Raw genomic sequence first — 14683 nt, 5'->3', positions numbered from 1 at the left:
GTGCAGGGGAAACCATGAGCATTTAGATGTAAGAAAGAAAGATATTATACTGAGTGGAAGGCTACAGATAATACAGTCACCTTTAAAATTAAAAACTGGGTCAATGGCAGGTAATGAAGTGTCTGTGATAACAGGGAGAATGTCACAAGCTCAACTGAATAAGAATCTGTGAGGTCAGACATGTCACAAGTGTACACAGATGTGCAGTCAGCTTCCCCTCAAGCAGCACCGACTGCTTCTCTGTAAATAACTGCAAACTCAGGGAGGTGTCCTCAGAAGCTTGGAAGGTACCATGCCAAGGAGTGTTTGATTCACCTACTGAAGTAGAGGAAAATCAATATTTTTAGCTGATTTATTTGATTGTGGTTTCTCCTTTCTGTTCATTACAATTAGAGTTACAATTAGATTTTTTTTGTAAAGGTTGCTTAACTTCTCGACGGGAGGTGTGTAAAAGCAAACAAAACCCGAAGCCTGCACAGACCCACAGCATGTTTCACGCTGTCAGATACGAGATGAGTGTCCTAGGTCACTACTTGAGGATTGCTGTGGTAGAGTGCATTTGTATAAAACATGGATGTGAAGGAGAACCTTCACCTTTTCCCCAAAACTGTTGAATTGTCACATGTTGAATGTTTAAGGATTGCTCTACCCACTTCCAACCTTGTGAACAACTGATCTCACTCATCAATTCCATTTCCGTGCAAGCTAATTATCAAGTGATAATTGTCTTTGTCTAAGTGAACCAGCTCAATGGTTAATGCGCCACACCCTGTGGTGTGTGGGTGGAGCTGACTGATATATATATATTTTTTTGGACTGTACTTTCTGTTCTGTTCTTTTGTGAGAAGTGTTGCCCAGCTTCTCGACAATGGAACTCGGGTTGTATCTGTAAAATCAAATGAACACTTCACAACTGCACCAGACTACAAAGCAGCCATGCATACATAGGGCCCCAAGCTAACCTGTCTGTTGCCATCACGCGTTAATGCACAAGCATTACACGGGCACTTACACACACCCCTTTTCTTTAATCCATACACTGTTACTTACGTATGTATCAGCTTTAGATAAATTTCCCCGGGACGGGTGCTGACTTGACGTGACTGTTCTCACACAAAGAAAGCGGGAAACTCAGGACAGCACACAAAGATGGCAGCATGTGTCCACTGATGCTCTACAGAGGGGCTGTCAAAATGCAGCTGCAGTTTGACTTAGAGAGGGAGAAAGGGGGAGAGAGAGAGAGGGTGAGGGAATTCGGTAGAGAAGACAGGGGACGGGGGAAATACTGAAGATTGTGGATGAAGATTGAAGGGGTGAGAAAGGGGGAGAATCGGGTTCAACAGTGAACATACTGCAGGAATGTAGGACAAGAAAGCAGGTCATGAGAAAAGAGAGGGGGACCGGACAAAGGAGGGTAAAACAGGTCAAAAAAGGTGGAAGGCAGAGGGACAGAGGCACTGAGGTGGGGGTGGGGACAGCGACTCTGTAATGAGAGGAACAGAGAAAGAGAGGAAATAAGCCAGTAAATGAGAGAGATGTCTGGAAAACTTGAGGCAGCTCCACGCAGCCTCTCGTCAGTGATGAAATGATATTGGAATAAGAACCACAACGATCCTGATTAACCGAAGCCAGGCGTGTGCATGTTCCAAAGTGTTGCCTGCGCTTGAACCGTGAAAAGCAGCTCCTGTATGTGATGATCCAGTGCCAATTGTCATAAATGCTCAAAAGAGACTCGTTAAAACAAACAAAAAAAAAAGATGGAGCTTGACGTGATTGTGAAAGAAGAGGTGATTGAGCGTCCAACATGTCAAATCAATAATCTTCCTTTTCAATCTGTCTCTCACCCTCACTCTGTTATTTCCTTTTGCCACCATTCACTGCCTCTCCTCTGTCCCCACCACATCCTCTCTCCCCCCGTCACTCCTCTCTGCCTCTGGCTCTCTCTCACTCTCACTTTCTCCACTCTCCCAAGCAGCTGTCCTCTTTCCACTGGATCCCAGCCTCCACGGCTGCATTGCTGAGGAGCGGCCAAATGCTGACATAGCAAGGGAAAACCGAAAAACTCACCAGCAAAAATGCAGATATTCCTATTCCTGTATATGCACAAAAAATGAATATGATGCCTGCATCTACGCTCAGTCTTCTACCACCTCATCACTTTATACTCAGAGTGAGATATTGGAGTTTTTCTCCTGCAAATCATTGTTAGGCATTTTGAGTCTGTTATGTATGCATGTATATACTTTGTGGGTATGATGTTGGTGTGTTGCTCGTAGTTACTTAGGTACTTACATGCATATATTTTAGCTTAATATTTAGGCTGATGTTCAATAACAATGCTACCATCTTCCTGTGTGTTGGGATACATTTAAAATACAAAGGTTAGTATAAAAAATGCACTGTTTTTTTCAATTGTCTACTGCAGATAAAAAAAATAGTGTGGATGACTTATTGATGTGAAGTGATGTGCATGCACTCAACCTTCTTTTGTAAATTTATACAAATGTTCTTGGAGGGTAGCAAGTCCATTTAAGCCTGATTCATCCACAGAAGCATGTGCATCTGGGCTGTATGCACTTTTCATCAATCACTTAAAATCTTTATGTAAAAAAAACCTGTTCCCGTCATTAATTTAGCATAATTTCTATGAATGTTTGATCACAGAGTCCCCGGAGCCTCTTTATGCAAAGTACTATCCATAATTTTTACAGATATAGCACCTGTCCTCCACAGAAGGACACATTGTTTCCTCACTTGCAAATATTTCCCACTTTATCAAAAAGGACAGGGTTAAACCTCATCCACTCAGAAGACCCGTTAATGCAGTGGCTGTAAGTGAATGAAGGCAGTGATTGGAATGGATGCCACACCCCTCTGCCCTCCAGCACTGGGTTTGAGCTGTGCTCTGAAGGCCTGCAGGTGCGTGAGCCCCTCCACAGCCTTGACATAGGACCCGCCCTCCTTGTGAGTGAGCACGGCGATAGCGCAGGTGTGTCTGCTCTCAGGTTACGACGCGCTCCGGTTATGATGGTTCTCCATGCTGTAAATTCTCCCCTCTTCTCAGGCTGACACTGACAACCTGCCACCTGGACAGGACACCGCTGCCACTGCAGAGAATGGAGAGATCGAAATTCTGTTTTAACCTTTTGGGACAAAGGTTTCAGCTCAAAGCCCCCTCACGTTCCCTCCTGAAGGCTCATCTGTCTATTGGGCTCAGATGAAGACCTGGAGAACATCTGAGTGTTATTTTCAGTTGATAGCTGATAGCCAACAACAAGTCAGTATGATTTCTAGTTCCATTACACTAAGCGATTTGTGTTCTGGTTGGATAAAACAGCTCCATCCTCGGGTAGTTAAATGCTGTGTGTTGTTTAATGTTTGTCTATTTGCTGCCAATGTCATTTCTGATGCAATAATAGAGTACAGCTGCCAACAAATAAATAGCATTAAAAAGGATCAAAATACGTTGAGTAATTAACGGCTGCAATTAGCCAAGCAGCAATCAAAAGCATTTTGTCCAAGTTCCGGTACATTGTCCTTGACGAGACTTGCGAATTTGTCATGACATCTGCTTATGTTTGTGTTTTGCTGGACTGGCAGGCATGTGTTAGCATGGAGAAAGTGGAGGTTATGGAGAAGGTGGAGCTCCTCAGGGAAAGCCTCAGTGATGCGATGCTTTGTTTCCACCGGCTGATGAACCTTTTCAAGGCAAATGTGCTTGCTTTGCTTTTTTGTCTTTAAACAGCCATGGCAGGGATAGTGGGCGGGCGCATAGTGGTTAAGGAGCAGGACTTGTAACCAAAAGGTTGCCAGTTCAATCCCCGCTGGGACACTGCTGTTGTACCCTTGGGCAAGGTACCTAACCCACAGGTGCCTCAGTAAATATCCAGCTGTATAAATGGATAACATTGTAAAACAACTGTAACCTATGTAAGTTGCTTTGGATAAAAGCATCTGCCAAATGAATAAATGTAAATGTAGTTACTTTGTAATCAAATTTATAAAAAATTGTAGCAGAGTTTCACTGCCATTCCTCTTCAGTGATGATTACCACAGTGTTATCTTAACATTTAACAGCAGAGCACAAAGCAGACTCATATTGTTCACACATGAATTTTATTCCAGATGACTTGGTGCAATAAGCACCATAAGAATGGAATATTTACAGGTTCTGGGTGCCAAGGTGTAATCTGAAGAGGTGGAAAAAATGACTATTCTGGCAAGACCACACATTTTCAGTAAGTGTATGTGCCTTTTTGAACTCACTTAAGGGAAAGTTATAGAACAATGATACTCTCAAATTCATAATGTGTTGTCATTAGCTTGTTAACCTGCCACAGTGTAACTCAGTCAAAGGCAATACAGAAACTCAGTCAAAGGTAATACAGTTACTGTTTAAATTACTGTTATTTTGACCTCAAATGCACTGTTCTGGTATTAAATATCTTGGAAAGACAGAGTGAAAAGAAGAAGAAAAGACATTGCTTTCCCTATTACAGAGATTTGTCATATTAAAATTACATTTTGACCTTTTTGGTGGGTGGGGGTGGGGGGCATTAAATAGGAGGATCTTAAGGAGTTTCTCAAGGAGTTTGGATCTTAAATCTCTCCATATGGAAGGGAGAAAAAGAGAGAGGGAGGGAGAGACACAGAAAGAGAGAGAGAGGGGGAGGGAGGCATAGTTTAGTATTTTCCCCTCTCTTCCCAGCTGATCGACACGACGGCAGTAGCCGGGAAGGCTGAAAAGAGGTGAGTTGACTGATGACGCACGTTTCGTTCCATCAACGTTCCATTCGCTTTCGCACAGACAGTGCCACGACTTCACATTAAGGGCAATTTCTGCACATGACGCTTTTGAGTTGGTCAGGTTATGCTGAGTCGCAGAAATAAAGTTTTGTCCTAAAAGAGTACACTAATGGGATACGGGTTGCATTTTATTTACAAACGTAATGCGATTAACGACGTTGTTTGACAATAAAACTAGTTATTTAATGGAAAGGGTCTGCAATGACGTTGGCCGGTGCAGACAAAACCGGGATACGCGCAGTTAGTCAAGTTACACTTTGTTTTAACTATTTGTTTGCCTGTTTACAATTGTGTATTCCAATTTGTCAGTTTCATTGCAACGGTGTACTGATTTGGTACGGTCTGTAACATTTTCCGGCAACATATACTAAAATGCAAGCGGGAATTATGATGATTAAAGAGCATAAGAGTTCGCGCACATCCAACAGAGTTGCGGGTCCATAGAGGAGAACACAACTGCGTGACACCTGCGGGATTAAAGGGACGGATATTCTAATCTAGAGAGAAAGACGGCATCCAAGTTTAAACATTAAAAGTTTGTATCATGAAATGGGAGCCGTTTTTTTCCCTAAAAAAACAGAGAAGAATGGCAAAAATTTTAAGCAACGAGGATCCAAACAGTTATTTTTTTGACCAGTTTCCCACTAAATCCGGATGCTAAGCATTTTTCATTTCACCACATGTTACCCTTATCGTTCATCCCGCCGGCTTCAGTGTAACACCAATGATTTATGCTCAGCATTATGGTACCATACTGAGTTGACCTGGTGATGACATTGGCTGGCAGCATGTTCAGGCAGACACATTAATGGGTCTATGAAGAAGACTGCCATTGTTCTGCTGTTTTAAGTGTCAAATCCAGCTATGCTAGCGTTTTTATTGCATGTCCTCTAACTGTTAGTGGGACACCTCTGTTAAATGGGCCATGCTATAGTAATCTTTAGATGTATTGTTAGTTCTTGTTAGGATACCACCCATGACTCATGGCTGTTTATTTATACGAAGGGCTATTTTGTCAAAACTGATTAGTACTTTACTTGACAATTATAAGTCAATGAATAATACCTGGAATTTAAAAACATTAAATAATAATAACTGGGTAAAACTCTGTAAAATCAACCAAGCCAGCAAGTTTAGCTGGATTTATAAATGGTGGATTGGTGACCTCTCACCTTCGTCTTTTTAAATGCTTACTCCCATCAATTCAACTGTAAATGTAACTAATGTACTAACAGTTTTAATCTCAGGTAATTGCTTACATCATCAGTAATACTAATTGATTCAAAGATTTTTTTGGCTGTTCTTCATTGATGTCAACACAGGGATGTATCACTGGCAAGTTGTAAAATAAGGGTACAATGAACTCTGGGAAATACCGGATGAAAGAAGCCAGAATCAGCCAATGGCGGGTGAGCAATGAAACTGACGCTCTGTTGGTCCCACAGGTGCAGCTATGTTCGAGGTATTGCCGCCCATTCTGCTACTCCTCCCCCTCGTGGTTTCTGTCCCGCCCCCTTCCAGTGCCCTTCCCAGACCCTGCCGCCGGTGCTGTGATCACCTGGCAGACGGATCCCCTGCCCACAACATTCCTCTGAACCAGATGCCCGAAGTACGCCCCTATATCAACATGACCATTCTCAAAGGTACTCCCATTCATGGATCAGCTACGCGACTTTCCAGTTTGGTTTTTACAATGCTGCTTGTTCTGAGATTTCCTAAAGTCTATTTGTCATTTGTCACAAACTGTCTATTTAAAATATGTACTGAGGAGTAAATGTGTAGCATAATGGTAAAGAGCAGGGCTTGTAAATGAAAGGTTGCTGGTTTGATTCCAGGCTGGGGCATTGCTGCTGTACTTAACCCAAGGTACTTAACCCAGAATTGCCTCAGTAAATATCCAGCTGTATAAATGGATAAATGACATGTCAAAACTGTAACTCATGTAAGTCACTCTGGCTAAAAGCATCTACTAAATACCAATAATGTTATATAATATGCGTATTTTATGTATTAGACCTATAGATATTATAAGTCCCTCTCATCAGTAATATTTTGCACTTCTAATAGGTCAGATGTGATGTGTAGGGCCAGGAAGTATGCAGGTCAGATGTAGGACCAGATGAAGTGTGCATCTAATGCATAATGATGACCCTAACTTCCCAGACATTTTAGATGCTCGTATTAGGTTGTACACAGAAGGGCTGGCATGCGCTATAGTGTGATTCACTCCTGAACATTTTTCCCCTGTGGCTAAACGATGCCTGTTGCTCTTTTCAATGTCTGTTTTCTTAGTCGTCGTCCCCCCCCCACCCCCCTCCATATCCCTTGCATGTTCAGCACATGAACCTGGCACTGAACTTGCTTATGTGGAAGAAAACCACAGCTGAGACCGTACGTGAGCTAACTTTAGCAGCCCTTTGAGCCGTGGAGCTACGAGTTAGGCAGTGGAATGCAATAAAGGAAAGCGCTTGAGAGGGAAAATTTCTGTGCAGCCTGACTGGGAACACTTTTAAATAAAGATTTTTTTTTTTAAATTGAATAGACTGCTGCGATGTTCAGTTTCCCAGTTACATTTACACAGCTGGATTTTTCTTTTTTTTACTGAAGCATTTGAGGGTAAATATGATGATTAAAGGAACAAAAGCCCCACAGCAACCAGATTGGATCTACTCCTGCTCCATGCCGGTGTGAACATGTGCTGTAGGGGGGTAATACTCACGGTCATGTCTGTTTATTCCCATTTGGTTATAGGAGATAAGGGTGACCGAGGAGACAAAGGAACGCCTGGGAAACCAGGAGCGGAGGGACCACCGGGGTCACGTGGCCCCATGGGTCCTAAAGGAAGCAAAGGCCAAGCTGGTGCCCCAGGAGATGCCTGCAAGACCCAGTACTCTGCGTTTTCAGTGGGCCGGCGGAAGGCCCTGCACAGCGTGGACTACTACCAGGCGCTGGTCTTCGACACGGTCTTCGTCAACCTCTACGAGCACTTCAACATGTTCAAGGGCAAGTTCTACTGCCAGGTGCCCGGGGTCTACTTCTTCAACGTCAACATCCACACCTGGAACTTCAAGGAGACCTACCTGCACATCATGCAGAACGAGCAGGAGAAGGTGATCGTCTACGCCCAGCCCAGCGACCGTAGCATCATGCAGAGCCAGAGCATCATGCTGAACCTGCGACGGGACGACCAGGTGTGGGTGCGGCTCTACAAGCGCGAGCGGGAGAACGCCGTCTACAGCGACGACGTTGACATCTACATCACCTTCAACGGCTACCTTATCAAGCCCGACCAGGAGTGAGCCCGCCGGCACGTCGTCGTGGAAACGGGGGGGGGGGTTGGGTCCTACCTCCGTTCCCTGGATTTACAGACCCCCCCCCCCACCCAAAGTTGGATACCGGATGGTGGGAATCCAATGTCTTTTCCCCTTGATTAGCCAATCTTAAAACTGGAATTAGATGAGAGATGCAGAGCAAATGATCACATAAGTATTCCGGACACGGTTTCCAGCCACAGTATTCATTATGGAAACAAATGAGGCAGCCTGTCTATGGACGGCTTAATTGTGCTGGCTCCCGATTACACCTGACAAAGTAATAACCTTTAGAAACAGCTGCTGTGTAACGGCCTTCCAGTCTCAGCACTGGCTGAGCACAAGTTTACAAGACCTGCAGTCCCTGGATGTCCTGCTGGAGAGATTGGCTTGTTGGCTACTTGTCCATGTGAACGGTTTCTTCAAGACCATACATGGTCCTTTTTCACTGGTGGGATGCCCTAGCTGGATGGTGCTTGCCTTGCCGTTTTCTTGAAGCCTCACATCTTCAGAATCTCTGATAAATTGGTGCTCAATGTCTCAGTGGTGTGCTCTGAGTGCTCTTTATCCCCATCATGTTACGCCTAAAATGCCGCATGGAATATGCATCGTTTCCACAGTGAACAAACAGCCAGAGAGAAAAACGTACCTGATATTGTCTTTAATCCCAAACAACACGGGTGAGTTGAGTTTTGTAGATGCTGAAATAAAGAGCCTCTTTTTGAAGCCTCTCTTCCAGCTTCTTTTGGAGTGTTTTGTGCTGTGCCAATTTCACAGTCAATTCTGGAGAAAACTCTAGAAAGATAAGCTACTAGAGGGATTTACCTTAGATGACGTAAGATTAAATAATGTGAGAGCAAACTCTTTCACAAAGAAACACAATAATCACTCTAAGTCCTGAATTCAGTACCAACACACAGATATCTGTCCTTAACTTTGATGTACAAAAGTAAGCAAGTAATACTGCATGTTCAAACACCAAGCAAAATGAAAGATTCTTTATACATGCTCAGCAGTACTGATACAAACAAAACAAAAAGTCACAGTCCTATATGTTGTACTCATGTTATGTGATTAATATGGTAAATAGGAAGTGGTGTGTTTGACTTCATGTGACCAAGCTCAGCAGGTTCTATATCACTGTTAACACTCTTGCCATATCTGTCATAATCACAGGAAACAAAGTTTAAATGGCATGCATTTGAAACTGGCCCTCACCTCAAACCTCATGCTTCATGTGTAAATGCATGCCTACTCTATGACTTGTACTATGATTTGGTGAAGCTGTTACACCGGGGAGAAAGAGTGTCATTGACCTGGTTCAGTCAACGAGAGACCTGCACCAATACTGCTGACTAGCAAATGCACGTTTTAAATCCAACACAAAGGCCTCAGAGTGTGTGGTCCAGTATGGGCGTATTCGCCATGAGGCTTTGGAGAGAATGTGAACATCTCAAATTTGTCCTCTAATCTCCATTTACAAAGATACAGATGGCCGGCAGCTGTTTGCGTTAAAAATTCAAAACAGGATATGAAGGAAGCATGTTGGTTTGCTATAATTGCAGCCAGACCTTGTCATCCCTCAGACGCAAGGGTGAGAAAAAGAACAGAGGAAAGGAGAGGCAAGGAAGGTAATGGGTTTCATTGCCTGAGAGTAACAAGCCCTGAGGATTTGACAGGAGCACATGCAAGGCATATTAACAGTGTCCTTTATTTCACTCATGAAAACTAATTTATCATTTGGCTGTGTTTCCTACAATAAAAAGCGCTGTTCAGAGTGACTGCTCTTTGATTAGAAGTGATGCATGCTCCCATAGGTGTTTCCTTACAATTTATATGAAATTCATTCTGTTGACTGTTTTCGTCTCATTCAGAAAGATATTCATGAGAAAAGGGAAAAGTTGCTTGGAGATATGGGAGAGAGAAAATCCATGGGAGAGAAAAAATTTAATGTACCAAGAGGTTTGAATTGTGGTACAATTCCTGTGGTACAAAAACACCGGAAAATCAACTGTTAGCGTTCCTATTTTGAGACAACCTCTTAAGAAAATTATTGTCGCAGTTTAGAATACTTTCATTTCCTGCATTTCCCTTCTATTTCTAAGTAAGCGAGTGGGATGGCCTATATTTGTTTCGGGATGCAGAGATGCTGTGGTTTCAACCCATACTCCAGAACAGTCAGGCTTGCTGAGCAAGACCACAAGTTGCAGCAGGCTTTGACAGGGCTTGCTCTGTACTGAGCTTCTGGATGAAAGATGGAGTCTTCTCTGACCTCCTCTGCAGAAGGAGAAATTTATTAGTTTTCTGTTGGAACTGCCAAAGCAAGCATCAGCTGAAAGCAAGAAATCACACGAGGACAGACTCCTCATGACTGTTACAGAAGTGACAGGGGGAAGGTTTTTGCAGAAGTGGGCAGTGGTGTGGTTCTGTAGGCTGAGGGCTTCTCAGGTATAGGCCAAAATGTGCTACCCTCAAGCTAGGGGAGCTAGTCTGCTTGTCAAACACAAGAACTTAATTAATAGGTTATGGAGTGAGTTCACACAGTTTATTGAACGAATGAAGACATGCAAAAACAAGACAGGTTTTTTTTTTTTATTTTCCAGGAGCTTAGTAAAGAATGGGGAGGTTTTGAGTGAGTTTTTTGGAAAGAGGTTGAGAAAATAAATAAATACATGACTGAAAAGATACAGAAAGCAAATATATGGATACCAAAGGTCACAAAAAGAGCATGTATTATGTAAATAAGGTAAAACCATTTCTAACTTGGGGTGGCAATGTAGCATAGTGGTAAGGAACAGGGCTTGTAACTTAAAGGTTGCTGGTTTCATTCCCTGCTGGGGCAGTGCTGATGTACCCTTGGGCAAAGTACTTAACCCAGAAATGCCTCATTAAATATCCAGCTGTATAAATGGATAACATACAAAAACTATAACCTGTGTAAGTTGGTCTGGATAAGAGAGTCTCCTAAGTAACAATAACATAATGTGATCTTTTAAAACGGGAAAACATGGCCAAGGAAAGCTTAAGTTGTCACTAAATTACTTTAAGAAGACAAATTCTTAATGAAGAGTAACAGTCTTGGTGTTCTGTGCTCTTCAGCCCCCAGTTTTAATCACTGCGGTTCAGAACGGTGGCTCTGCAGCACTAGAGAATATGCTGTAGCTGCAGTTGATTTTTAGAGCGAAAGGTGTTAAAATACAGCAGTTACTGAGAGGAAACGAAAGGGCAAACACATACCTCAGGGAGGAGCTGTCATCATAAAGTTTCATGAGGACAAAAAAAGGGATGACAGAAAGAACAGACCGTTTTGTAATTCAAGGGAGAATTCAATCTGTCCATCCTAACACATCGTCAAGGGCTTGGCAGACGGTGACATGCACGATGGTCACTTGAGTCAGGGTTAACAGTCAAACATATGTACTGCTTGTTTAAATCTGTAACTCAAAATTAAAGGTTATGTGCAATACTGGTTAGATTGAAATGTTTCAGTGTGTTAAGATGTAAAGCTGAAGCAGGCCCTGTGCCAAAAGACAATACTGAGGGGTGCAATTGCAATCCATGAAAATACTATGTAGAGACTGGGATATAAAGAGACAACTGGGGGTGCACTGAGGTCCGTCGGGGGTGCAATGCACCCCTAAGCACCCCCATAGCGCTGGGCCTAAGCTGAAGGACTAAAACAGATTTCTAAAATCCATTCCTGTAAAAAAAAAAAAGGTGGGGGGGGGGGGGGGGGGGGGGGATATGTTATATAGTCTTAGCTATGTGGACATTTAAGTAAAGCCATGCATTAATGTGCACAATCTGGTAAAGCACATGTACTTATTCTTACATCTTAAAAACATAAGAGACTTAATGGTAGTTTAATGTTTAACTGCTGCATTATTTCAATCTCCACAAAGTACGCGCGCACACACACGCATGCACGCACGCACGCACACACACACACACACACACACACACAGAGGCTCCCGTGCCCAAAAAAAAAAAAAAAAAAAAAAGATTTTACTTCTCTCTATCTCTGTAGCCTCCAAGGCCTGTGCTCTCCTCACTACTCCTCAAATGAGCCGTCTCTTCTTCGCCAAAACACACACAATCAGCATTCCAAGGGCTTTTGCGGTTTGATCCTCTGTGGTCACACCCTGTGCTCTTACGTCCAGACGAGCCCTTACAGCAGCTATCTAGAAGATTTATACAGTTACTGTTGGATGCACAACATGGCCTAGTTCCATCCAGCACTCCCATAACTCTTTTACTTCTGAGGCTTAACTCCGGTTTCTTCAAACTCTGCTCTGATGGCACTAAAAATCCTTCTCTGTAGTAGTAGCAGTTACTTACTTTCAGAGAGGTATATGTATAAATCAATGAAAGTGTATTAAATATGGCACTCCCAGCAAAGCAGTGTTCTGTGAATGGTTCACAGAAACCTGCATAGAAAGAAAGTGAGTTATTGCAGAGGAAGTGGTGGGAAAAGGAAGGGAAAAATAATTTGCTAACAGAGAAGAAACCCAATAAAGTTATGGCATAAGAGCTCGTGAGATGCTGGCTTTGTCGAGAGTTGTTAAGGAACACCATGCAGTTACACACCCAGTGGGTGTACAAGAATTAAGTGCAAATCCGCTCTGTATTTTGGATCGAGCGGTGAAAGTTATATAACCCGAAAAGAGCCTAAGATGAGAGATGAGCACAAACCACACCATTAACAACCACAGCTGTGGTCGATTGTTTCGAGCGACTTCTCTGTCAATTCGGGGCCATGTTTTTTTACGCAACCACACGATAAGCGCCATTATCACGGGTTCAAAGAAACAGAAAAATTCAGACGGGAAAAGAGCACCGACACTACGCCAGCTCAAGCATTCAAAGTGGTTTCCGAGTATCACCACCGTTATCTACAAACGCCAATGCACCGCGCATGATTTATATTACCTTAAGCAGTGAAAGTCTGATCAGTTCCTAACAGGGAACTGATTGTAACATGACGTAACTTCATCGAACGCCAATTGTGTGCTGTGGCTGTGTGATTGAAATGTATCCCTGCAATACTGTGGTTGACTAGCCTGCTACAAAGACAGACTTGTGGTTGGATTAACCCCTTACCAAGCCTACCGCGGAAGTCATGAACTACATATCCTTAAACTATATGTAATATCTTAAAAAAAAAAAAAAAAACAGGCTTATGTTTTCAGTTCGCAATGGTACAAACGGTATTCATGGAGTGTTCTGGTCATAACTTGCGACTGGTAAAAGGATCCCAGCTGTTTGGTCCTCTTATGGTTCTGCTGTGGTCATATTGCAGTAAACGTATGCCGAATTCCAGCTCCAGATTTTACGCGGATATAATATCTTGCACGCTGTACTTGGCTGATGTAAAATGACAAGCGTAGGGGCGCTTTTTATTTACTGAGACTGCGGCACTAATTCACCACATTGTTGACACTAGCGATTAACTAGTCTCTGTTAACTGTTCATCGGTATCACGGCACCTGCAGGACATGAAAAGCACTTTAACAGCGTGCAAGATATCAAATCCTTCACCAGAAGAAATATTTGCAGTGCATCTCGCATCTGTTCACATTAATGTACAATTGCATTAAAAATAAATAAATAAACAAAAGCAATAAAAACTGCAGTGGGATCAAAGTAACATTTTATAGTGGCTAAAAGCTTTAAAAAAATTATTCACGTTCATACATCTATACTCCCACCTAGTGGCGATACTTCAAAATGCACCAAGCAGCTTTCACCGCCACCATAGTATCATAATAGTAACACAATAGTTCTTTGTAGAATAACGTTCGAACGCAATTAAATAAAACTGCATATGAGCGCATATAATGCATGCAATCCAGTAGGTGTACAATTACTGAATTAGTCTGTCTAACAAAATGGGAAATGATGTATGATTCAAAATCGTACAATATGTCATACTGTAAAAATAAACGGCTGACGTAGCCTTGTACTGCTATCTTTAATTTGACCAGTAAATCTGAGTATTGCAAAATACAGACTCCGGTAGTAGTCAGACTTTTTGGGCTTATTTAGAGAGCTGGATGATCTCTGACAGAGGATCTAAACATATTTCTGCAGGGCAATTGTTCTTATGCGGAATACAGTCCTATATCACAGTTGTCAAAATCTCCCCAACAACATCAAGTGTGGGTCTGCAAACAAAAGACTCAAAACACCAATGTGAAATGTATAATTAATTTATTATATCTCTTTCTCATAGAATCCATCTTGATTGAGGTTAACATACAATGATTCAGATACAGAACAATAGCATTTTGTATTTGCTCCCAAAATTCAGAAATGTACACTTTTCATTAACAGTAGGAGAAAAGAAAAATATTCCTTGTTTTCATGTTGTTTTGAAAAAATAAAACATCTCTCTGTTCCTCTCCATCAAACAGCTGCAGACCTGGAGTGGTTTGAACCCAATACGAAAACACTGGCACAGATAATGGCACAGTTTCGTTTCTTTTTTTCTTTTTGGCCACAAAACGCCCACGGAATTTGACACCACAGTACACTGACGGCATTAAAACAGACAGGCAGTGTAATAA

The 14683-nt window shown here is 42.4% G+C and overlaps 1 protein-coding gene across 1 annotated transcript; it reads left to right on the top strand.

Moving 5' to 3' along the window:
• The first annotated feature begins 4706 nt into the window (after window positions 1-4706).
• LOC118795142 (complement C1q tumor necrosis factor-related protein 1-like) lies at window positions 4707-8105 on the top strand. Its single transcript, XM_036553517.1, has 3 exons — window positions 4707-4749; window positions 6252-6449; window positions 7558-8105. Exons 2-3 carry the CDS (start codon window positions 6260-6262, stop codon window positions 8103-8105), a joined length of 738 nt encoding a protein of 245 aa, XP_036409410.1. The 5' UTR covers window positions 4707-4749; window positions 6252-6259.
• The last annotated feature ends 6578 nt before the right edge of the window (window positions 8106-14683 follow it).

The sequence above is a fragment of the Megalops cyprinoides genome, chromosome 19 (assembly GCF_013368585.1).
Source record: "Megalops cyprinoides isolate fMegCyp1 chromosome 19, fMegCyp1.pri, whole genome shotgun sequence".
In the NCBI taxonomy this organism is placed as follows: domain Eukaryota; kingdom Metazoa; phylum Chordata; class Actinopteri; order Elopiformes; family Megalopidae; genus Megalops; species Megalops cyprinoides.
This window is presented reverse-complemented; position numbering and strand designations above follow the sequence as displayed.

Excerpts from the sequence above, each read along its gene's own strand:
- LOC118795142 (XM_036553517.1), top strand. The coding sequence starts at position 6,260 with ATGTTCGAGGTATTGCCGCCCATTCTGCTACTCCTCCCCCTCGTGGTT. Across the intron at positions 6,450-7,557 it reads CAACATGACCATTCTCAAAG|GAGATAAGGGTGACCGAGGA; the intron begins GTACTCCCATTC and ends ATTTGGTTATAG.